The sequence below is a fragment of the Rattus norvegicus genome, chromosome 1 (assembly GCF_021556685.1).
Source record: "Rattus norvegicus strain SHRSP/BbbUtx chromosome 1, alternate assembly SHRSP_T2T, whole genome shotgun sequence".
In the NCBI taxonomy this organism is placed as follows: domain Eukaryota; kingdom Metazoa; phylum Chordata; class Mammalia; order Rodentia; family Muridae; genus Rattus; species Rattus norvegicus.
Genome location: NC_141534.1, coordinates 151,612,474 through 151,636,847, shown reverse-complemented (window position 1 = coordinate 151,636,847; position 24,374 = coordinate 151,612,474). Strand labels below are relative to the sequence as shown.

Genomic DNA, 24,374 nt, shown 5'->3' with positions numbered 1-24,374 from the left:
TGGAAGTTTGCTGCCCCAGTGTAGGGAATGCTGGAGTGATAGAGCAGGAGAGATTAGGTGTGTAGGGGAGCACTCTCATTGAGGCAAAGGGGAGGAGGAAAGGTCACACACAGAATGGAGGGTTTGTGGAAGTGTAAAGGGGAAGTGAGGTATCATTTGAGATGTAAAAAATGAAATTATTAATAAAAAACAAAAACAAAAATTTCAATACATGAAAATAGACAGAGAATCAATAAAGAAAACACACTGGGGGAAATCTGGAAATGAACAATTTGGGGATGGAAACAGGAAATACAAGGGAAAGCTATATCAATAATGGAAGATATGGAAGAGAAACACTTAAGCATCGAAGATACAATAGAAGAAATAATACATTGGTGAAATAAAATGTTAAATCTAAAAAATTTGCAGCCCAAAACATTCAGTAAATCTGGGAAACTATGAAAAGATCAAAACTAAGACTAATGGGAATAAAAGAAGAGGAAAAAACAGAGCACAAAGCACAGAAACTATTTTCAACAAAATTATAGGAGAAAATTCCCTAACCTAATGAAGGAGGTGCCTATAAAATTAAAAGGGACTTGCTTTCCAGCCTGCACCTTCCTCAGAGGCAGATTATCAGCTTGTCTGCTCCTCTGAAGATGCCACAATTCAAAAGCTTCCCAGGACATCTGCTGCACGAAGGGCAACATGTAACCAGCTTCTCTGCCCTCCTGAAGACACCACAGTCTGAAGGCAACCCAGAGATCTGATGTACCCAGGGCAACAGACCCCACAGTCTGAAGGCCTCCCAGGAGATCTGAAGCATCCAGGGCAACAGGGCAGCTCATCTGCATGTCTGACTCTATGAATACCCATAGTCTAAAGACCTCCCAGAAGATCTGCTGCACCAAGGGCAGCACACTCCATTGTCTGAAGGTCTCCCAGAAGATCTGCTGCAGCAAGGGTCACAGGTCTCCCAGGAGACATTCAGCAACCTAGGGACACAGAAGGCAGGCTACAGACCTAAACACCCAGGCCACTTAATATCAAAGATAACCAAATGGTGAGAGACAAGAACAAGACCATAAGCAACAGAAGCCAATATACTTTCACACTATTAGAATCCAGCTTTCCCACCACAGCAGGTCCTGGACACCCCAACACACCTGAAAACCAGGATGCTGTCTTAAAATGTTATCTCATGAAAGAAATAGAGTCCTTTAAAGAATATATAAATAACTCACTGAAAGAAATACAGGAAAACACAGGTAAACAGGTAAAAGCCCTTAAAGAGGAAATAAATAAATGACTTAAAGAAAAACAGGAAAACCCAACAGATGAAGGAACATAAAAAAGCAGTCCAAGACCTACAGAGAGACGTAGAAACAATAAAGAAAACAAAAATGGAGATAACCCTAGAAATGGAAGCTACAGATGCAAGCATCAACAACAGAATACAAGAGATAGAAGAGAGAATTTCTGGCATAGAAGATACCTTAGAGAATATTGACACAATGGTCAAAGACAATTTAAAACATAAAGGCTTCCTAACACAAAACATCCAGGAAATTCAGGACACGGTGAAAATAGCAAATCTAAGAATAATAAGAATAGAAGAGCACAAAGATTCTCAGCTCCAAGACCAGAAAACATCTTCAACAAAATCATATAAAAAACTATCCCAGCCTAATGAAATGTACCATATTTGTGGTACATAAATGTACAAGAAGTCTATAGAACATCAAGTAGATTGGACCAGAAAAAATTTCTTCTCATCACATAATAATCAAACAATAAGTGCACAGAACAAAGAAAAAGAAAAAAGGCCAAGTAACATATAATGATAAACCTATCAGAATTGGACCAGACTTCTCAACAGAGACCCTATAAGCCAGAAGGGAATGGACAGAGGACATAGAGACTCTAACAAAACACAATGGCTGTCCAGGCTACTATACCCTGTAAAACTAATCATCAAAGATAAAGGAACCAAAATATTCGAGGACAAAACCAAATTTAAACAATGTCTATCCCTACAAAGGATTCTAGAAGGAAAACTGCAACACAAGTAGGGTACTCGCACCAAAGTGTGGGGGGGGGCGGATTAATCATCTCACAACAAAATCAAAAGGAGAGAATTTCATATACATACATAATGCCACTTACAACAACAAATAAGCAGGAATAAACAATCATCTGTCTTTAATGTCCATCAATATCAATGGACTCAATTTCCCAACAAAAAAGACATAAGCTGACAGACTGGATATACAATAAGGATTCAGTGTTTTGCTGCATACAAGAAACACACCTCAATAAAAACGACAGGCACTAACTCAGAAGAAAAGGCTGGAAAAAAGTCTTCCAAGAAAAGGGTACTAAAAAATAAGCATAACTTGCCAGCCTAATACCAATAAACTAGACTTTCAACCAAAAGTTTTAAGTGAGATGGAAAGGATACTTCATATTCATCAAAGGAAAAATCAACAAAGAGGAAAATCTCAATTCTGCAATTGCAAGGGCACCTGCATTGATAAAAGTAACTTTACTAAAGCTCAAAATACACACTGAACACAAAAATAATAGTGGGAGACTTCAAAACCCCACTCTCACTTAATAAACAGGTCATTGAAGTAGAAACTAAACAGAGACACAGTGAACTAATAGACGTTATGAACCAAATGGATTTAACAGATATATATATATATATAGAGAGAGAGAGAACATTTCACCATAAAACAAAAGCATATAACTTCTTCTCTGCTCTTCATGGTATCTTCTCCAGAATTGACTATGTAATTGCCTACAAAACAAATTTCAACAGATACAAGATGATTGAATTAATTCCAAGTATCCTATCAGTTCACCATAGACTAAGGCTAGACTTCAATAACAACAAAAACAACAGAAAATCCACATACAACCTACAACAACACACCTGGCATGTTTAGGTATGAGCCTTAAATTCCTGATCTCTTAAATACTTTTTATAGTTTTCATGGAAACTAAACCACTCTCTACTCAGTTACAACTTGGGCAGGGAAGAAATAAAGAAATTAACGACTTCCTGGAATTCCATAAAAATTATGGCACTGCATACCCAAACTTATGGGCCACAAAGAAATTAGTGCTAACAGGAAAATACATAGCGTGAAGTGCCCACATAGAGAAATTGGAAAGATCCTACACTAGCAATTTAAGAGCATACCTGAAAACCCTAGATCAAAAAGAAGCAAATACACCCTACCTAATTCATTCTATAAAGCCACAAATACTTTGATACCTAGACCACACAGAGACTCAACAAAGAAATCAAACTTCAGACCATTTTTGCTTCTAAATATTGATACAAAAATACTGAATAAAATTCTAGAAAACTGAATCCAAGAACACATCAAAACCATCATTCACCATGATCAAATCTGCTTCATCTCAGGGATGCAAGATTGGTTCAATATACAAAAATCCATTAACGTAATCCACTATATAAACAAACTCAAAGGAAAAAAATCACATGATCACCTCATTAGATACAACAGCCCTTTATGTTAAAAGTATTTAAAAGATCAGGAATTCAAGGCTCATACCTAAACATAATAAAAGTAATATACAGCAAACCAGCCAATATCAAGTTAAATGGAGAGATATTTTAAGTAATCCCACTAAAATCAGGGACAAGACAAGGATGCCTGCACTCCCTGTATCAATTCAATAGAATACATGAAGTATTTGTATGGGGGGATACAAGTGGAAAAAGAAGAAGTCAAGGTATCAAAATTGCAGATGATATGATAGTATACCTAAGTGATCCCAAAAACTTACCCAGAGAACTTCTACAGCTGATAAACAACTTCAGCAAAGTGGATGGATATAAATTTAACTTAAACAAATCAACAGCCTCCCTTCATACAAATGATAAACAGGCTGAGAAAGAAAATAGGAAAACAACAATTGTAGGGCGCCCTCCAGTGGTGAATGATGGTACTGCGCATGCACAGGTTTTGCACCTAGTGTCAATTGGCTGTTGATATGCTAATGAAGGGCGGTACCATGCTAATGAGGTGATTCATTCTCCACCAATCCCTGGAGGACAAGTAGTGGGGTGATAGTGGGGTGACCCGTGCCCCACCAATCCCTGAGAGATTATTAGCATACTGTTGTGTATATAAGGCGAGCGACTTTGCCGCTCATGGTCCCCCGTATCAGCAATGAAGATGTCCTGCAATAAAGGCTGTTGACAAGGATCCGACAGTGTTGAGTCTTCCTTGCTGGCCGAGGTGGGCATGACAAACAACCTTCAAAATAGTCATGTATAATATAAAAAAATCTTGAGGTAACTCTAATCAAGCAAGTGAAAGATCTGCTTGACAAGAGCTTTTAAGTCTCTTAAGAAAGAAATCTAAGAAGACCTCAGAAAATGGAGAGATCTCCAAGGCTAATGAATTGATAGGATAAACATAGTATAAATGGCCTTCCTACCAAATGAAATCTACAACTTCAATGCAATCCCCACCAAATTTCAACACAAATCTTCAAAGACATGTAAAGATCAACTCTCAATTGCATCTGGAAAAACAAAAAATCCAGGACAGTGAAACAATTCTTAACAATAAAAGAACTTCTGGGAATCGCCTAAAGCTATATTACAGAACAATAGTGATTAAAACCTGCATGGTATTGGTACAGAGACAGACAGGTTGATCTGTAATAGAGCTGAAGATCTAGAGATAAAATCAGTCTGGCACTTCCTCAGAAAATTGGACGTAGTACTACCTGAGGAACCAGCTATACCACTTCTGGGCATATACTCAAAAGATGCTCCAACATATAAGCATTCATGCTAATGGAAGAAATATTAGCAGAACAATAAAAAACTAATTTATTTTATGAAATTAATCAAAAGCAGTGTTTTTTACTATTTTATTGTTTTTCTCAGGGAGATTTCATGACACCATAAGTTTGTAAATGTCACACTATGGGAATCTCTCTAGAAACAAGATAAATTGTGTGGGTCATTAATTAATCATCCACCTAGAAATTGTGACTCAAAAACTGACAAACAACAAGCTAACCCATAAACTACCATAATTAGAAAAATAACCAGCAATAAAACATAGAACAAATTTTAGTTATATCCTACAGGACAGCCATAAGACACATAGAATAATTTCTAGTGCTCAGCGTCCCTAGAATAATTTATCCCCCAGGATAAACTAAAATATGTAAATGAAATGTGCTTTTACTGCTTGTCTAGATTCCCACTGAAATAATCATTCTTCACATAATCAGGCTTTGTATAAATGGAAAAGGAACAATTAGCATTTTATCCCCTAGATCATCTGTCTTTTATTGTCCAAAAGCACTTGGGATTATTCAAATCCCAAAAAAGAAAGGAAAGCAACTAGAAAATACCATCCAGAGTGAAGTAACCCAGACCCAAAAGGCCATGCACAACATGTACTCACTAAAATGTGAATATTAGACACAAATGTAAAGAATACCTAGGATACAATCTACAGAACTCAAGAAGTTTAACAAACTCATGGACCCAAGTGAGAATAATTCAATACCACTTGGAAGGAAGTAGAAAGTAACCATGGGAGGCAGAGGGAGGAAGGGACCTGTGTTGGAAAGGAGAGGGAAAGGGGGAAAAGGAAACATAATCAGATATTGGGGGGAACAGCAGAGATGCCCTGAGGACCAGCAGAATAAATGACCTCTCTGCCCACCTTCATCAGATCTTCAGGTCCTGAACCATAACAAACTTTCAAGTTCAGAACCGTACAACCCAAGAGGCCTGCAACCAAGTCCTGCACCAATACCATCAAGGTTCACCCCCTTCCTATTACCTACTAAAAAAGGACCTGATGACTAAAAACCATCCTGATGACTAAAGGTTCTCGAAAGAACACAATCAACAAAAGTCAGGGCACACTCTTGCTCTTCTCTTGCTCTCTTGCTCTTGCCCTCTTCCCCTTTTTCCCTTCTCTCCTCATTCCCCTCTGCCCTTCCCTCCATGTGCTCATGGCTGGCCTTTACTCCTCTCCTCTCACTCTCCTCTCATTAAACCTTTCTACATGGAAAAATATCAGGGCACAAGGACACCTTCAGAGCACATCTACCCTTTTCTGCAAGCAGATATCCTAACACAACCAAAGAACAAAATATCGACCTTAAATCCAATTTTATAAAGATGATAGGGGCCTTTAAAAAGGAAATAAACAAATTGATTAAAGAAATACATGAAAATACATTTAAACAGGTAAAGGTCTTAAAGAAACATATAAACACTTAGAGACATACAGTAAAATGCCATTAAACAGATGAAGGAAATAAATAAAACTGTACAAGATCTAAAAATAGAAATTAGAAGAAATAAAGAAAACATAACTGATAAAATCCTGGAGATGAAAAACCTACGTAAGGGAACAGGAAAAACAGATGCAAGTATTGCCAACGGAATCCAGGAGATGGAATCTCAAGTGTAAAAGATACAATTGAATAAGTTGATACATCTGTCAAAGAAAATGTTGAATCCAAAAAATTGTCTGACATAAAACATCCAGGAAATCTGGGATAGTATGAAAAGACCTATCCTGAAAACAATAGGAATAGAAGAAGCTGGGCTCCAAGACCCAGAAAATATTTTCAACAAAATTATAGAAGAAAACTTTCCCAACTAAAGAAAGGGATGCCTCTAAACAAACAAGAAGCTTGTGGGACACAAATTAGAGTTGACCACAAAAGAAATCCTCCTGCCACATAATAAAAGAAGCAAAAAATCTACAGAACTAAGAAAGAATATTAAAAGCAGAAAGAGAAAAGGGCCAGGTAACATGCAAAGGTAGGTCTCCTCTACAAGGACTGTAAAAGCTAGAAGGGCCTGGACAAGTTACAAGTTATCTTGTAACTTCTAAAAAACCTCAGATGCCAACCTAGACTATAACATCCAGCAGAACTCAGTGACCATAGATGGAGAAAAGAAAATATTTCAAGGCAAATCAAAATTCAAACAATATCTATCAACAAATACAGCCCTACAGAAAATAAAAGAAGGAACATTCCAATCCAAGGAGGGTAACTACATCCAAAAAATTACAAGCAATAATAATTCCATACCAGCAAAAAAAGACAAGCACAAACATGCACACCCATACACACACACATACACACACATATATACACACTAACACAACCAACATCAAAATAACATGAAATAACAATCACTTTTCACTGATATCTCTCAACACCAATGGACTCTACCACAATAAAAGAAACAGGCTAACAGAATGGTTACAAAACCAGGATCCACCATTCTCATGGTCCACCCTATTTGGCAATTTGTAAGCTTCTTGTATGTTTTTGGGCATCGTTTTCTCTAGGTTAGGGAAGTTTGCTTCTATACTTTTGTTACTACCTTCCTCAACAGAACACAAGTGACTCAGGCTCTAAATTCAACTATTGACAAATAGGATCTCATAAACCTGAAAAGCTTCTGTAAGGTAAAGGACACTGTCAATCAAAAAAACATGGCAACCTACAGATTTGGAAAAGATCTTTACCAACCCTACATCCAATAGAGGGCTAATATCCAACATACACAAAGAACTCAAGAAATTAGACTCCAGAGAACACAATAAACCTATTAAAAATAGATGAAGAACTAAACAAAGAATTCTCAATTGACGAATCTTGAATGGCCAAGAAAGACGTAAAGAAATGTTCAAAATCCTTAGTCATCAGGGAAGTGCAAATCAAAATGACCCTGAGATTCCACACCAGCCAGAATGACTAAGATCTAAAACTCGGGTGATAGCATATGCTGATAAGGATGTGGAGAAAGAGAAACACTCCTCCATTGCTGGTGGGTTCATAAACTGGTACATCCATTCTGGAAAACAGCCTGGCAGTTCTTCAGAAAATAATAAAGAGTTCGACCTGAAGACCCAGTTATACCGAACCTAGATATTTACCCAAAAGATGATCCAAAATATACCAAGGATAAAATGCTCCAACATGTTCTTAGCAGCCTCATTTATAATAGTCAGAAGCTGTAAACAACCCAGATGTCCCTCAATTGAGGAATGGATGCAGAAAAATGTGGTACATTTACACAATGGAGTACTACTCAGCTATTAAAAACAATGACTCCATGAAATTTGAAGGCAGATGGATGGAAATAGAAAATATTTTGAGTGAGGTAACCGAGTCACAAAAGAATATACATAGTATATACTGACTGATAGGTGGATATTAGACCAAAATCTGGGAATACCTACAATACTACTCACAGACATTATGAAGCTCAAGAAGATGAAAGACAGAGGCATAGATGCTTTAGTTCTACTTTGAAGGGGGAACAAAATAATCGTGGGATGTAGAAGAAAATAGAAAATAGGAGGGCAGGATCAGGTGCGGTAGGAGTAGTACAGAACGTCAGTAAATTGAATGGAGGTGTATAGCTGTCCAGGATGGGAAACTGAGGGTAGCCACAAGAAAGTACAAGATGGCAAGGAAGCAAGAGTTTCCCAGGACCCAAAGGGGATGACATTAGCAAAATACCCCAAAAAGTGGGACTAGAACCTGTAGAGATAATATCCACTGGATAAGTATGGCCCCCAGTTAAGAGATGGGACTACGTACCCATTTCAAAAATTTTAACCCAGAATGGTTTCTGTATAAAGAAAATGCAGGGAAAAAGGATAGAACAGAGACTGCCCCACCTTTGGATCCATTCCATCTGCAGATACCAAACTCCAAAACAGTTCCTGATGCCAAGAAACACTTGCTGAGAGGTGCCTGGTATGACTGTTTCCTGAGAGGTTCTGCCAGAGACTGACCAATACAGTTGCAGATGCTCACAACCAAACATCAGACTGAGTACAAAGACCCCAATGGAAGAGTTAGGGGAAGGACTGAAGGAACTGAAAAGAATTACAATACCATAGGAAGAACAACAATATCAATTAACTGGATCCCCCAGAGCTCCCAGGGACTAAACAACGAACCAAAAAGTACACATGGTGGGACCAATGGCTCCAGCTGCATATGTAGCAGAGTATCACCTTATCTGGCATCAATGAGAGGGGAGGCCCTTGGTCCTGTGGAGGATCAATGCCCCAGCAAAAGGGGCTGCTACAGTAGTGAGGCAAGAGTGGGTGTGTATATGGGTAGGTGGGATGGTGCGTCCATGCGTGCACCCTCATGGAAGCAGGGGAGATGGGATAGGGGTTTTGTGCAGGGGAAACTAAAAAGGGAGGTAACATATGGAATGTAAATAAAACAACCAATGAAAAAGAAACATACCTCTGCAATAAAAATGAACATTACCTTAGAGTAATGTGCTAGAATAATGTTTTCTAAGCAAATGGACCCAAGAATTAGACTGCAGTAGTCATTCTAATTGCTAATAAAATAGATGTTCAAACAAACTAATCAAAAGAGACAGGAACAGACATGTCATAAACATCAAAGAAATATTCTAACAAGATGATTTCTCTATTCTATACATCTATGCCCCACCAAAAGTGCACCCACATTTGTATAAAGATACATTGCAGGGTTGGGGATTTAGCTCTGTGGTAGAGCACTTTCCTAGCAAGCACAAGACCCTGGGTTTGGTCCCCAGCTCCGAAAAAAGAAAAAAAGAAAAAGAAAAAAAAGATACATTGCTAAAGAGTACATTGCACATTGAATCCCATACATTAAGAGTAGACACTTTGATACCTCATGCATATCACTTGGCAGGTCATCTAAACAAAAATTAAACATAAATAATGACACTAACAAACATTATGAATGAAATGGACCAAACAGACACCTATAGAATATTTCAACCAATCATAAAAGAATATGCCTTCTTCTCAGCACTTCATGGATCTTTCTCAAAAACTGACCATATAGATGATGACAAAACAAGCTTCAACAAATACAAGAAAGTTGAAATAATGGCTTGTATCTTATCAGACCACCATGATTTAAAGCTGAAATTCAACAACAGCAGAAGCACCAGAAAGTCTACACACTCAAAGAAATTGAACCACTATCTACTCAGTGATCTCTGGGTCAGGGAAGTAATAAAGAAAAAAATTAAACCTTTTATAATTCAATAAAAATGAAGATCCAACATATGAATATTATGGGACACATGGAAAGCTGTGCTAAGAGGAAAGTTCATAGCACTAAGTGTCTCCATAAGGAAACAAGAAATTTCTCATTGGCGATTTAAACTCCACCTGAAGTTTAAATCTCTAGAAAAAGAAGCAACCATACAAAAGAGGAGTAGAGGTCAGGAAATAATCAAAATCTGGCCTGAAATCAGTCAGTTAGAAACAAAGAAACAATAAAATGAATCAATGAAACCAAGAACTGGTTCTTTGGGAAAACCAACAAGATAGACAAGCCCTTAATCAAACTAAGCAGAAGTCATACAATATCTAAATGAACAAAGTCAGAAATGAGAAAGGAGATATAAAAACAGACAATGAAGAAATTCAAAGAAACACTAAGTCTTACTTCAAAAACCTGTACTCCATTTTTTTAAAATTTCAACAAAACAGACAATTTTCTAGACAGGTGCCACTTCCTAAAGTTAAATAAAGATCAGATAAACTATTTAAACAGTCCTATAACCCCTAAAGAAAATGAAGCAGTCGTTAAAACTAAAAATCATCCCAGGGCTGGATGGTTTTAGTGCAGATTTCTACCAGAATTTCAACAAAGAGATAGTACCAATACTCCTCAAACTATTCCACAGAACAGAAACAGAAAGAACACTGCCAAATCTATTCTATGAGGCCACAGCCACCGTGATACCTAAACTGCACAAAGATTTAACAAAGAAAGAGAATTTCATTTGTCTTATGGACATTGATGCAAAAATAGTAAATAAAATACTTGCAAACTGAATACAGAAAACAATCAAAGGCATCATCCATCATGAACAAGTATGCCAAATCCCATGGATAAATGAATAGTTCGATATATGAAAATCCATCAATGTAATCCACCATATAAACAAACAGACAGAGAAAAAAAACCATATGATCATCTCATTAAATGTTGAAAAATCTTTTAATAAAATACAACACCCCTTCATGTTAAAGTGTTAGAGAGATCAGGATTGTAAGGCAAGTATAAAACATATCCAAAGAACTATACAGCAAACCAATAGCCAACATGAAGATAAATGGAAAGAAACGTAAAGTAATTCCACTAAAATTGGGGAAAAGGCAAGGCTGCTCACCCTCTTATATCTCATCAATACAGTACTTGAAGTTCTAGCCAGAGAAATAAGAAAACTAAAGGAGATCAAGAGGATAAAAATTGGAAAAGAAGAAGGCAAAGAATTACTGAAAAAAACACCAATGGCTTATGCTCTAAGATCAAGAATCGACAAATGGGATCTCATAAAACTGCAAAGCTTCTGTAAGGCAAAGGACACTATGGTTAGGACAAAACGGCAACCAACAGATTGGGAAAAGATCTTCACCAATCCTACAACAGATAGAGGCCTTATATCCAAAATATACAAAGAACTCAAGAAGTTAGACCGCAGGGAGACAAATAACCCTATTAAAAATGGAGTTCAGAGCTAAACAAAGAATTCACAGCTGAGGAATGCCGAATGGCTGAGAAACACCTAAAGAAATGTTCAACATCTTTAGTCATAAGGGAAATGCAAATCAAAACAACCCTGAGATTTCACCTCACACCAGTGAGAATGGCTAAGATCAAAAACTCAGGTGACAACAAATGCTGGTGAGGATGTGGAGAAAGAGGAACACTCCTCCATTTTTGGTGGGATTGCAGACTGGTAAAACCATTCTGGAAATCAGTCTGGAGGTTCCTCAGAAAATTGGACATTGAACTACCTGAGGATCCAGCAATACATCTCTTGGGCATATACCCAAAAGATGCCCCAACATATAAAAAAGACACATGCTCCACTATGTTCATAGCAGCCTTATTTATAATAGCCAGAAGCTGGAAAGAACCCAGATGCCCTTCAACAGAGGAATGGATACAGAAAATGTGGTACATCTACACAATGGAATAATACTCAGCTATCAAAAACAATGACTTTATGGAATTCATAGACAAATGGTTGGAACTGGAAAATATCATCCTGAGTGAGCTAACCCAATCACAGAAAAACACACATGGTATGCACTCATTGATAAGTGGCTATTAGCTCAAATGCTTGAATTACTCTAGATGCATAGAACACATGAAACTCAAGACAGATGATCAAAATGTGAATGCTTCACTCCTTCTTTAAAAGGGGGAACAAGAATACCCTTAGCAGGGAATAGAGAGGCAAAGATTAAAACAGAGACAGAAGGAACACCCATTCAGAGCCTGCCCCACATGTGGCCCATACATATACAGCCACCCAATTAGACAAGATTGATGAAGCAAAGAAGTGCTGGCCGACAGGAGCCGGATGTAGATCGCTCCTGAGAGACACAGCCAGAATACAGCAAATACAGAGGCGAATGCCAGCAGCAAACCACTGAACTGAGAATAGGACCCCCGTTGAAGGAATCAGAGAAAGAACTCGAAGAGCTTGAAGGAGCTCGAGACCCCTTATGAACAACAATGCCAAGCAACCAGAGCTTCCAGGGACTAAGCCACTACCTAAAGACTATACATGGACTGACCCTGGACTCTGACCTCATAGGTAGCAATGAATATCTTAGTAAGATCACCAGTGGAAGGGGAAGCCCTTGGTCCTGCTATGACTGAAGCCCCAGTGAACGTGATTGTTGGGAGGAGGGCGGCAATTGGGGAGGATGGGGAGGGGAACACTCATAAAGAAGGGGAGGGAGAGGGATTGGGGGGATGTTGGCCTGGAAACCGGGAAAGGGAATAACATTCGAAATGTAAATAAGAAATACCCAAGTTAATAAACATGAAAAAAAAAGAACTGAGTTGAAATTTTGATGAGGATTGCATTGAATCTCTAGACTGCTATTGGCAAGATGGCCATTTTTACTATATTAATCCTGCCAATCCATGAGTATGGAGATCTTCCCATCTTCTGAGATCTTCTTCAATTTCTTTATTCAGAGAATTGAAGTTCTCATACTGATTTTCTCTTGCTTGGGTAGAGTCACAATAATGTATTTTATGCTTTTGTGACTATTATGAATGGGGTTGTATTCTTAATTTCTTTCTCAGCTTGTTTTACTTTTGAGTAGAATGTTTGTTTGATTTAACTTTATATCCAGCAACTTTGCTGAAGTTGTTTATCAGGCTTAGTAGTTGTCTGGTGGAACTTTTTTTATACTTCAACTATACTGTCATATCATCACAAGTAGTGATACGTTTGTGTCTTTCTTTCCAATTTGTATACATTTTACATCCTTTTGTTGTCTGATTGCTCTGGCTAGGCCCTCAAGCACTGTATTGAATAAGTAGGGGGAAAGTGAACAGCCTTGTATAAACCCTGATTTTAGTGGGATTGCTCAAGTTTCTCTCCACCTATTTTTATGTTGGCTAGTGGTGTTTTCTTTATTGCTTTTACTATGTTTAGGTATGAGTCTTCAGCTCCTGACCTTTCCATGACTTTTAATATGAAGGGGTATTGAATTCTGTCAAATGCTTTCTCAGCATCTAATGAGATGAACATTTTTTTAAAATTTGTTTATATAGTGGATTATATTGATACTTTCCTGTAGATTGAACCATCCCTGCATACCTGGGATGAAGTGGATTATATTAATAGTTTCCTGTATATGGAACCATCCCTGCATACCTGGGATGAAGCATATTTGACCATGATGGATGATCACTTTGATGTGTTATTTGATTTGATATGTAAGAATTATGCTGGGAACTTTTGTGTAGATATTCATAAGGGAAATTAATTTGAAGTTTTCTTTCTTTGTTGGGTCTTTGTGTGGTTTTGTTATAAGCATAATTGTGACTTCATTTTGTGAAATAGTCTGGACAATATTGGTATTATGCCTACTATGAAGGTCTTATAGAATTCTCCACTAAACCATCTGGTCCTAGGCTTTTTTCTTTGGTTAGGAGAATTTTAATGCCTGCTTCTATTTCTTTAGGACTTATGAACAGTTTCGATGGTTTTCCTGATCCTAATTTAACTTTGGTACCCTGTATCTATCCAGAAAATTGCCCATTTGATCCAGATTTTCCAGTTTTGGAGACTATAAGCTTTTGTAGTAGGTTCTGATGATTTTTTTAATTTCCTCAGATTCTGTTGTTATGTCCCCCTTTTCATTTCTGATTTTGTTAATTTAGATACTCCTTTTGTGTCTTCTGGTTAGTCTAGCTAAAGGTTTGTCTATCTTGTTGATTTTCTCAAAGAACCAGGTCCTGGATTTGTTGATTCTTTGTATAGTTCTTTTTGTTTCCACTTAGTTGATTTCAGGCCTGAGTTTGATTATTTCCTGCCTTGAACTCCTCTTGGGTGTATCCACTTCTTTTTGTACTAGAGATTTTAGGTGTTCTGTTGAGCTGCTAGCTTATGTTCTCTCCAGTTTCATTTTGAGACACTCAGAGCTATGAGATTTCCTCTTAGCACTCTTTCATGTTGTCTCATAATTTTGGGTATGTTGTACCTTCATTTTCACTAAATTCTAGGAAGTCTTTAATTTCTTTCTTTATTTCTTCCTTGACCAGTTTTTCTTTGAGTATAGCAATGTTCAATGTCCATGTGAATGTGGGTGGGATTTCTGTCATTTTTTTGATATTAAAATCTGCCTTTATCCATGCTGATCTGATTGCATGCATGGGATTATTTCAATCTTCTTGTTTCTGTTGAGTCCTGTTTTGTGACTGGTTATATTGTCAGTTTTGAAGAAGGTACCATGAGCTTCCGTGAAATAGGTATATCTTTTGTTGTAGGATTAAATGTTCTGTAAATACCTGTTAAACCCATTTAGTTTATAATTTCTGTTAGTTTCTCTATGTCTCTGTTAAGTTTTTGTTTCCACGATCTGTCTATTGCTGAGACATGGGTGGTAAAGTCTCCCACTATTATTTTGTGAGGGGTAATGTGTGCTTTAAGCTTTATTAAGGTTTCCTTTATGAATGTAGGTGCCATTACATTTGGTGCATAGATATTCTGGACAGTGAGTTCATCTTAGCAGATGTCTCCTTTGATGATTATTAGGTGTCTGTCTATCCTTTTTTGATAAGTTGTGGTTAAAAGTTGATCTTATTGACTATTATAATGGCTATTCCTGCTTGTTTTCTGGGGCCATTTGCTTGTAAATTTGTTTCTCATGCATTTTCTCTGAGGTACTGTCTGTTTTTGTCAATGAAGTATGTTTCCTGTATGCAGCAAATTGCTGGGTCCTCTTTATATATCCAGTCTCTTAGTATATGTCTATTTATTGAGGAATTGAGTCTATTGATGTTAAGAGATATTAAGGAATACTGATAATTTTTCCTTTTATTTTGTTCTTAGAGTTGGAATTATGTTTATGTGGCTCTCTTCTTTTAAGTTTGCTGCAAGAAGATTATTTCTTGCCTTTTCTTGTGTGTAGTTTCCCTCCTTGTGTTGGAGTTTTCCATTTATTATCCTTTGTAGGGTTGGATTTGTAGAAAGCTATCGTGTTAATTTTGTTTTGTCATAGAATATCTTAGTTTCTCCATCTACGTTAATTGAGAGTTTTGCTGCATTTAGTAGCCTGTGTGGACATTTGTGGTCTCTTAGGGTCTGAATGACATCTGCCCAGGATCTTCTGGCTTTCATAGTCTCTCTTGAGAAATCTGGTATAATTCTGATAGGTCTGCCTTTATATTTTACTTCACATTTTTCTCCTACTGCTTTTATTATTCTTTCTTTGTTTTGTGCATTTTCTGTTTTGACTATTATGTGAAGGGAGATCCAATCTCTTTGGAGTTCTGTAGGCTTCTTTTATGTTTCTGGGCATCTCTAACTTTATGTTAGGGAAAATTTCTTCTATAATTTTGTTGAAAGTATTGACCGGCCCTTTAATTTGAGAATCTTTCCATATATATATATATATATATATATATACATATATTATCATATATATACATATATATATATATGAAATCTTTCCATAATATATACATATATATTATCCTTAGGTTTGATCTCATTATATCCTGGATTTCCTGTATATTTTGTGTTAGGTGCTTTTTGCATTTTGCATTTTCTTTGATGTTTGTGTCAATGTTTTCTATGGACTCTTCTGCCCCTGATATCCATTCTTTTATCTCTAGTATTCTGTTGGTGATGCTTGTATCTATGACTCCTGATCTCTTTCCTATGTTTTCTATCTTCAGAGTTGTCTCCCTTTGTGATTTCTTTATTGTTTCTATTTCCATTTTTACATCCTGGATTGTTTTGTTCAATTCCTTCACCTGTTTGGCTGTATTATCCTGTAATTTTTAAGGGAATTTGTTTTTCCCTTTTAAGGGCTTCTACTTGTTTACATGTGTTTTCCTGTATTTCTTTAAGGGAGTTATTTATCTCCTCCTTAAAGTCCTCTATCATCATGATAAGATGTCATTTTAAATCCAAATCTTGCTTTTCCAGTGTGTGGGGATACCTAGTATTTGCTTTGGGCTCAGATTATGCCAAGTAGTATCGGTTTTTGTTGCCTATGTTCTTATGCTTGCCTCTTGCCATCCTGCTGTCTGTGATGTTAGCTGGTATTTTGTCTCTGACAGTGGCTTGAAGTCCTGTAAACCTGTGTTTCAGCATTTCTAGAGACTGACTTTCTCCCTGTGGGATCTTGGTACAGAGAACTGCAGGACTGGTTTAGCTCAGGCCACAGGCAGAAACCAGAAGGGACCTGTCCCAGACTTTTCCTGGGTTCTTGTGTCCTGACAGCTTCAGGCTGGTCCCTCAGAGCAGAAGTGTGGGTCTTATTTCTGCTCTCAGGTGTGTCAGAAACTCCTGGAAACAGGATTTAATCTCTAGGCACAGGCAGAGACCAGAGACCAGTCCTTGACTGTTTCTAAGTTTCTCTGACAGAATAGTCTAGTGGGATTCACTTTGGGCCAAGAAGGTGAGCAGAAATCATGGTGTCCCCTGAGCTCTCAGGATTGTCTTTACTTCTGAAAGTTGAGTTCTCTCCCCCATGGGATTTGGGTCAGGGCTCTGTGGGATTGGGTCAACTCCGGGAACAGGCCCAGTCTGTACAAAGTTTTCTTTATCCATACTTCAGTTTAGGGTCATACATGTTGTTTTCAGTTTCTGACAGTTACAAATAAAGCTTCTATTATCAGAGTTGAGCAAATGTTCTTCTGGGTATATACCCAAGGGTAGTATAACTGTGTCATGAGGTAGTGCTATTTTAAATTTACAGAGGAACAACCCAATTGATATCCAAAATGGTTGTACAAGTTTGATCTACCACCAACACTGGAGAAATGCTACCCTTGCTCTGTGTCTTACTGTAGAGAGCGGCGCGGCGAAACAAAGATGGCGCCGACATCCAGCCTTGTCTGGATATAAACGACTTACTGCGCATGTGCAGGCTTGTCCCCTTGCTAGGGCTCCCTCTAGTGGTGAACAGCGGTACTGCACATGTGCAGTTTATTCACCAGGTGTTAGTTGACCGTTAATATGCTAATGAGGTGATTCATTCTCCGCCAATCCCTGGAGGACAAGTAGTGGGGTGATCCAAGCCCCACCAATCCCTGAGAGATAATTAGCATACTGTTGTCTATATAAGCCGAGCGATTTTGCTGCTCGGAGTCCCTGTTCAAGAGAGCTGTAACACTAAGAGAGCTGTAACACTAAGAAGAGCTGTAACACAGTAAAGGCTTGCTCGCAGAAGAATCCTGTTGCCACGCGTCGTTCTTGCTGGCGGGACATTGGGCGCGCGACAAGTGGTGCCGAGACCCGGGAACCAACATCGCCGGTGCCAGGGGACCCTTCAGTGTGCTGAAGAGGATTCAGAACTGCGAGAAGGTAAATTAAAAGGTAAGCTTCGAGAGGCATGCCCCTTTTTGGAAGAGAGCATGTCAGAAACGGAGCAGAGGCAGAAACGGAGCAGAGTGAGAAATTAGGAGCTCAAATTAGGAGCTGGCAAAAAGAAAAAGGTTACTAAAACAAAAGTGAAAGAGATACAAAAGGCGGAAGAAATGCCGCTGGAGGAAAAAATAGGCGTACCCCGGAGGATGAAGTACAAGTCATCCGGAGAGGATACTTTGTATCCATTAAAAGAATTAGAAGCCTTAGAACTGGCTGGCAGTGACTCTGAGCAAGAGTTGTCAGAGTCCGAGGAGGAGGAATTAGAGGAAGAGGCAGCCATATATGAGGAAGAAAGATATGGGCCTAGGTGGAGAGCCACTGTGAAGAAACCTAAAGTTATGGATCCTTTGTGGGCAAGGCTGGTAATTTTGTTTCTTTTTTTCTTTGTGTGGGATAGAGAAGCCACTGACAGCAATCTTAAGCCCGGACCAAAACCTCTTTGGCAAATGGTCCCTGCCTGCTTAGAGGATAAACAATGTGAGGAAGCCGTTAGAGCCGTTAGGACAGGTCAGAGGGTCCTTGCAGAGCAACAAAGTATGTCAGAGGGAGAAAAGGTCTCCAAAGAAAAAGAGAAAAGAAAAGGAGATAAAAGGAACAGAGAGAAGGCAGAGATAAAAAAAGAGGATAATCAGGACCAGGAAACAAATAAGATATATTCTTTAAAAGCCTTGACCTTAGAAATGTCAGACAATCTAGAAAGCATCACCGACAGCTTAGAGAAAGTGAAACTAAAGGTAGAACCATCAGGTCCCGGGCCTCCCGCAGAGCAACAAGGGAAGCGCAGGACTCGACCTCAGTTCGACCACCAGACTCATATTGACCCCTCGAATGGGAACTCAGGTGGTGGATACAGATTTTAAAGGCCCCAGTAAGCAGAATTCAGAAGGATCACAGAAACTGAAAGCATGTGCAAAGATAAAGATTTGGGGTATTGGTAGTGGACAAGGTAATAATGGTAAAATGTTTTTGTGTATGTGTTCTTTTAGAGTTATGTTAAAATCTAGAGAAGCAAAGTCGATTCTCATAGATGCTTCTAGTCTTTGGACCCTGACTAGAGACAGTTTACACCCTGGACAAGAGAGAGAATGGGGTTGAGAAAAACATTCCTCCCGAACTCTCCACAGATGCTTTGGCAAAAGAAGGAAATGAGCTTAAACTTTTTGGAGCTCTCCTGGGAACAGAAGGAGGTGGGAGACGTCTTGCCTCCTTGCTGGCTCCTATTGGAGAAGTGCTTATTTCTGGTTCTGGGTTCTTTAGGTAGGATGTTTGGGTCCTTTTGGTGGAACACCATCTAGTTCTTTTCCTCTGTGTCTATTGTCTGTCCTTGGTGCACCAAGCTGTCCATGTATGTCAATTTATGTCTGGGTTTTGCTTCTCCTTGCTTGAATGTTTTGTGTTTCATGTTTAAAAGAAAAGGTTAAAATTTTAAATGCTGGTTGATTCACCCATTGATGTAGCTTTAACTCCTTTCAAGAAAGGAACAAATAAATAAAAAGTTTCAATTGGCTTTTGGAGCCTGCATCTGTAGCTAGAAGCCTAAGTCGGCTGGGCAAGCTCCCCAGGGGGCTGGCTAAATGTTTACACTAGCCGATCCTAAAGACACAAGGAGCTTCACAGCTTCTAAGGTAACGGAACTGATCGCTGTCTCTCTTAGAAAAATCTTTGACTGTGATTATTGGACTCAACAGGTGACAAGGTGTTTCTCTTAAAACTACAGCTAGAAAAAGTAAAAATGGTGATTGATTTAAATATTAAAGGTATGTGTAGCCACTTCATTTTTGTTTTCTGATTGGTTTTAAATGTATAAATATTCTCTACATGCCTTGGTTATGGACTATTGGCTTTTAAGTTATTGGATATGGTTAAAAAAATGTAACATTGGTAACAGAAAGTTGACATAAAACTGGAAAATTTGGATGGAGTCATTCTAGATAACATGTGGCATGAGCCAATCTAGGGAAACAGGTCTAAATTGGGATGCCTTTGCTACAATTTTTTACTGAACATCCAGTGATTTTTCCAAAGGTCACTGCCTCAGAGCCTTTGTCTGGAGCGTTAAATATTTATACAGATGGCTCCAAAACAGGTGTAGGTGCCTATATGGTTGATTCTCAAGAACCAGTATTAATTCAATATAGTCCAGGCACCCCCCAAATTACAGAACGTAAAATTGTATTGGAAGTTTTCAAAAGATTTCATGATTTTTTTAATTTCTGACTCTGCTTATGTAGTTAATGCGGTGCGCTCACTTGAAATTGCAGGGCCAATTCGGTCGACTAGTACTGTATGTCAAATTCTTTTAGAATTACAAAATTTGATTTGGGCCAGAAAAAATAAAATTTTTATACAACATATTCGAGCCCATACTAATTTGCCTGGTCCCATGACCAGTAATAACACCCTGGTGGATGCTAGTACTCGTAGAAAGTTTATTTTTCATGCCACTCCGGTTGATCTCGCTAGAGGATTTCATCAAAAGTTTCATGTACCTGCTTTTACTCTTCAACAAAAATTTAAAAATCTCTAGAGCTGCAGCTTGTGATGTGGTGTTAAGTTGCCAAAATTGTGTTCAATTTCACCACCCTCCTCATGTGGTATTAACCCTCGTGGTCTGATCCAGCTAAAACTTTGGCAGATGGATGTCACACACATATCTCAATTTGGAAATTTAAAATATGCTCATGTTTCTGTTGATACCTATTCCGGTATTATACATGCTACTCTGATGACTGGTGAAAAGGCTCGTAATGCCATTAGCCATTGCTTAGAGGCATGGGCAGCCTGGGGAAAGCCTGATAGTCTCAAGACAGACAACAGGCCTGCCTACACTGCAAAGTCCTTTCAGGCATTTTGCCAGACAATGCAGGTCAAACATACTACAAGATTGCCATACAATCCCCAAGGTCAAGGAATTGTGGAAAGAGTACATCGTACCTTAAAAGAGCTTATACAAAAACAAAAAGGGGGAATTGCCAGCAGCTGAACACCAAAAGAACAACTTTCTTTAGCTCTTTTTACTCTAAATTTCTTAATTCTGGATGCGCATGGCCGTTCTGCCACGGATCGCCATGCTGCTACTACACCTATAACTAATGTAGAAGTAAAGTGAAAGGATGTCTTAACTGATGAATGGCGTGGCCCAGATCCCGTGATTTCGAGATCTAGGGGAGCGATTTGTGTTTTTCCGCAGAATCAAGAAAATCCAATTTGGGTACCTGAGCGTTTGACTCGAAAATTGCCTTCTGCTCTTCCTGAAGATGAGACTACGAACCCTACTATTACTACTGGGAATGGTAATACAGGTTAATTCTCTCACCCTGTGGGCTATTGCCAGATCCTGGCCAGTACCCATGCCAGTTCATAGCAATTCTACTGTTTTGAGAATAAGACTGACAAGCATAATCTCTGGTCTTGGTTTCAATGGGTGCTGTCCAATGAGCAAGGGGCATATACATCCCTGACCCCCTTTGCTAGGTTGATGGGAGAGAACTTCGTGCTGTATAATGTTTCAGCTACCAGAAAAAGGTGATACCAGGTTGATCAATATTCAATATAATAACCTCTTGGTAAATAATACTGCCACTAGTACTTCAGTATGTGCTAGATCACCTTTTTTCTGATAAGCACTAATGTAAGCAGTGGTGCTTTAAATTGTAATAGCTCTGATGTAGTCTGCTATTTAGCTGAATGCTGGGATGGCACTAATGACACCGCAGTGATGGTTAAGATTCCCTCCTTTGTGCCAATCCCAGTGGAGGCAAACCCAGATAGCTTTCCTATTCTTAATTTGCTGAGAGCCAAAAGAGATTTTGGAATTACGGCAGCCATAATTTCAGCCATTGTGCTGTCTGCTGCCACAGCTACCACAGCTGAAATCGCTATGACCAATCAAATACAGACGGCTGAGACTGTCAATCAGATTGTAGAAAGAACTGCAGTGGTGCTAGAGATACAAGAAGAATTTAATACCCATTTGGCATCTGGCCTTCTATTAGCCAATCAAAGGATAGATTTAGTTCAAGAACAAATTGAAGCACTGTATCATATGACACAGCTGTCTTGTGTTTCCTCCCTTAGAGGTTTATGCATTATTCCTTTGTGAGCTAACTTTTCTCAGAATTTTCAACAGAGCAAAGAAATCTCGAATTATCTGAAAGGAAACTGGTCCATGAAAGCAGAGCAACTATCAAGACAATTGCTGATGCAGATTGCTGTCCTCAACAGCACTAGGCTGGACCCCATCACAGTTGAAGACTTTACCTCATGGATTACCAATGCTTTCTCCCTTTTCAAGGAGTGGGCGGGCATGTTTGTCCCGGGGAGCTATTGTCCTCCTGGGATGCGGAGTAGGTCTCTGGCTTATTGGCTGTTTAAAAAGAGAACATGCCAGACACAAAATGGTTGTTTACCAGGCTATGACCACCATTAAAAAGGGTGCTTCTCCCAACATATGGCTGGCCTCTTTGAAAGATCAAGAGTTCGCCCTAGATCATTTTTGTCACAGTCATGTGGAGTCATTGTATCCAGGGACGGGCAACTTTCCTCGAACTCGGACCAACCTAAGACACGGGGCCCGGTGGCGATAGGGTAACTCTATGACGGGTAAGGCCGAGTTTGGATGAGAACGACCTAAGACAGGAGCAATGACAAGATTGACGTGACACCCAGATCTAGACCAGTCATTTTATTAAACAAAAAAGGGGGAGATGTAGAGAGCGGCGCGGCGAAACAAAGATGGCGCCGACATCCAGCCTTGTCTGGATATAAACGACTTACTGCGCATGTGCAGGCTTGTCCCCTTGCTAGGGCTCCCTCTAGTGGTGAACAGCGGTACTGCACATGTGCAGTTTATTCACCAGGTGTTAGTTGACCGTTAATATGCTAATGAGGTGATTCATTCTCCGCCAATCCCTGGAGGACAAGTAGTGGGGTGATCCAAGCCCCACCAATCCCTGAGAGATAATTAGCATACTGTTGTCTATATAAGCCGAGCGATTTTGCTGCTCGGAGTCCCTGTTCAAGAGAGCTGTAACACTAAGAGAGCTGTAACACTAAGAAGAGCTGTAACACAGTAAAGGCTTGCTCGCAGAAGAATCCTGTTGCCACGCGTCGTTCTTGCTGGCGGGACATTGGGCGCGCGACATCTTACCCAGTATGTGATCTCATTTGAGTATTTGATCTTAGTTTCGATCTGCTCTTCTGATAGAAGTAAGATGGTATCTCAGAGTTGTTTTGATTTTCATTTTCCTGATAACTCAGGACATTGAACGTTTAAGTGTGTCTGTGTCATTTGTGATTCCTCTGCTGAGAATTCTTTTTCATTCTGTATCCATTATTTAACTGGGTTATTGTAGTGCTGTTTTCTACTTTCTTGAATTCTTTATAAAGTGGATATTGGCCCTTTGTCATATGTAGGTCTGGCAAGAGCCTTTTACAACTTGTAGGCTGACATTTTGCCCTATAGTCAGTGTCTTTTGCTGACAGAATCTTTTTAATTTCAGAAGGTCCCATTCAACAATTATTAATCTTACAGCATGAGACATTGTTCTGTTCAGGAAGTTGTCTCCTGTACCAGTGAGTTCAAGGCCATTCCCTAATTTCCGCTCTAATAGATTTAGTGTGTCCAGTTTTATTTTGAGGTCTTTGGTCCACTTTAACTTAAGTTTTCTATCTGGTGATATAGGTATAGATCTGTTTCCATTCTTGTACATGCTGCTATTCAGTTAGATGTTTTCTTTTGTTGAACATTATTTTTTCCATTGTACAGTTTTCCCTTCTTTGTCAAAATTAACTCTCCATAGATGTCTTATGACACCATGTTCAACAGACACCATGGTCAAGGAAACTCTTTTAAGGACAAAATTTAATTGGGGCTCGCTCACATGTTCAGAGGTTCACTCCATTATCATAAAGGTTAGATCACAGCAGCATTCAGAAAGGAATGGTAACAGGCCAAGGTGAGAATTCTACATCTTCATCTGAAGACTGCTAGCAGAATATTGACTTCCAATAGCTAGAATGAGGGCTTTAAACCCCACACCCTCAATGACAAACTTCCTCCAACAAGGACAAACCTACGACAATAGTGCTACTTCCTGAGTCAATATTTACAAGCCATCACAATAGATAAGTGTGTTTATTTCAGGGTCTTAAATTTATTCTATTAATCAACCTGCCTATGCATATACTACATGTAGGTTTCTTATTGCTCTGTAGTACAGCTGAATGTCAGGAATGATCATACCTACAGAAGTTTTGTTAATACTCACGACTGTTATAGCCATCCTGGTTTTGTTGTTGTTGTTGATGATGATGATGCTGTTGTTTTATTCTTCCATATAACTTTAAGAATTGACCTTTCAAGGTTTGTGAAGAGCTACCTTGGAATTTTGATAGGAATAGCATC

The 24,374-nt window shown here is 38.8% G+C and overlaps 1 protein-coding gene and 1 long non-coding RNA gene across 2 annotated transcripts in view; both read left to right on the top strand.

Moving 5' to 3' along the window:
* Positions 1–17,785: 17,785 nt before the first annotated feature.
* Positions 17,786–23,062, top strand: LOC134485149 (uncharacterized). The gene is made up of 2 exons (XR_015651852.1): positions 17,786–17,917; positions 21,159–23,062. It is a non-coding gene; the product is annotated as an uncharacterized LOC134485149 (long non-coding RNA).
* Positions 17,786–24,374, top strand: part of LOC148007748 (uncharacterized) — a 192,754-nt gene continuing 186,165 nt past the window's right edge. The window contains exon 1 of the mRNA XM_087607367.1: positions 17,786–23,031. Within this exon, the coding sequence (XP_087463493.1) occupies positions 18,079–18,828 (750 nt within the window). The 5' untranslated portion in view covers positions 17,786–18,078 and the 3' untranslated portion in view covers positions 18,829–23,031. The remainder of the gene's footprint in view (positions 23,032–24,374) is intronic.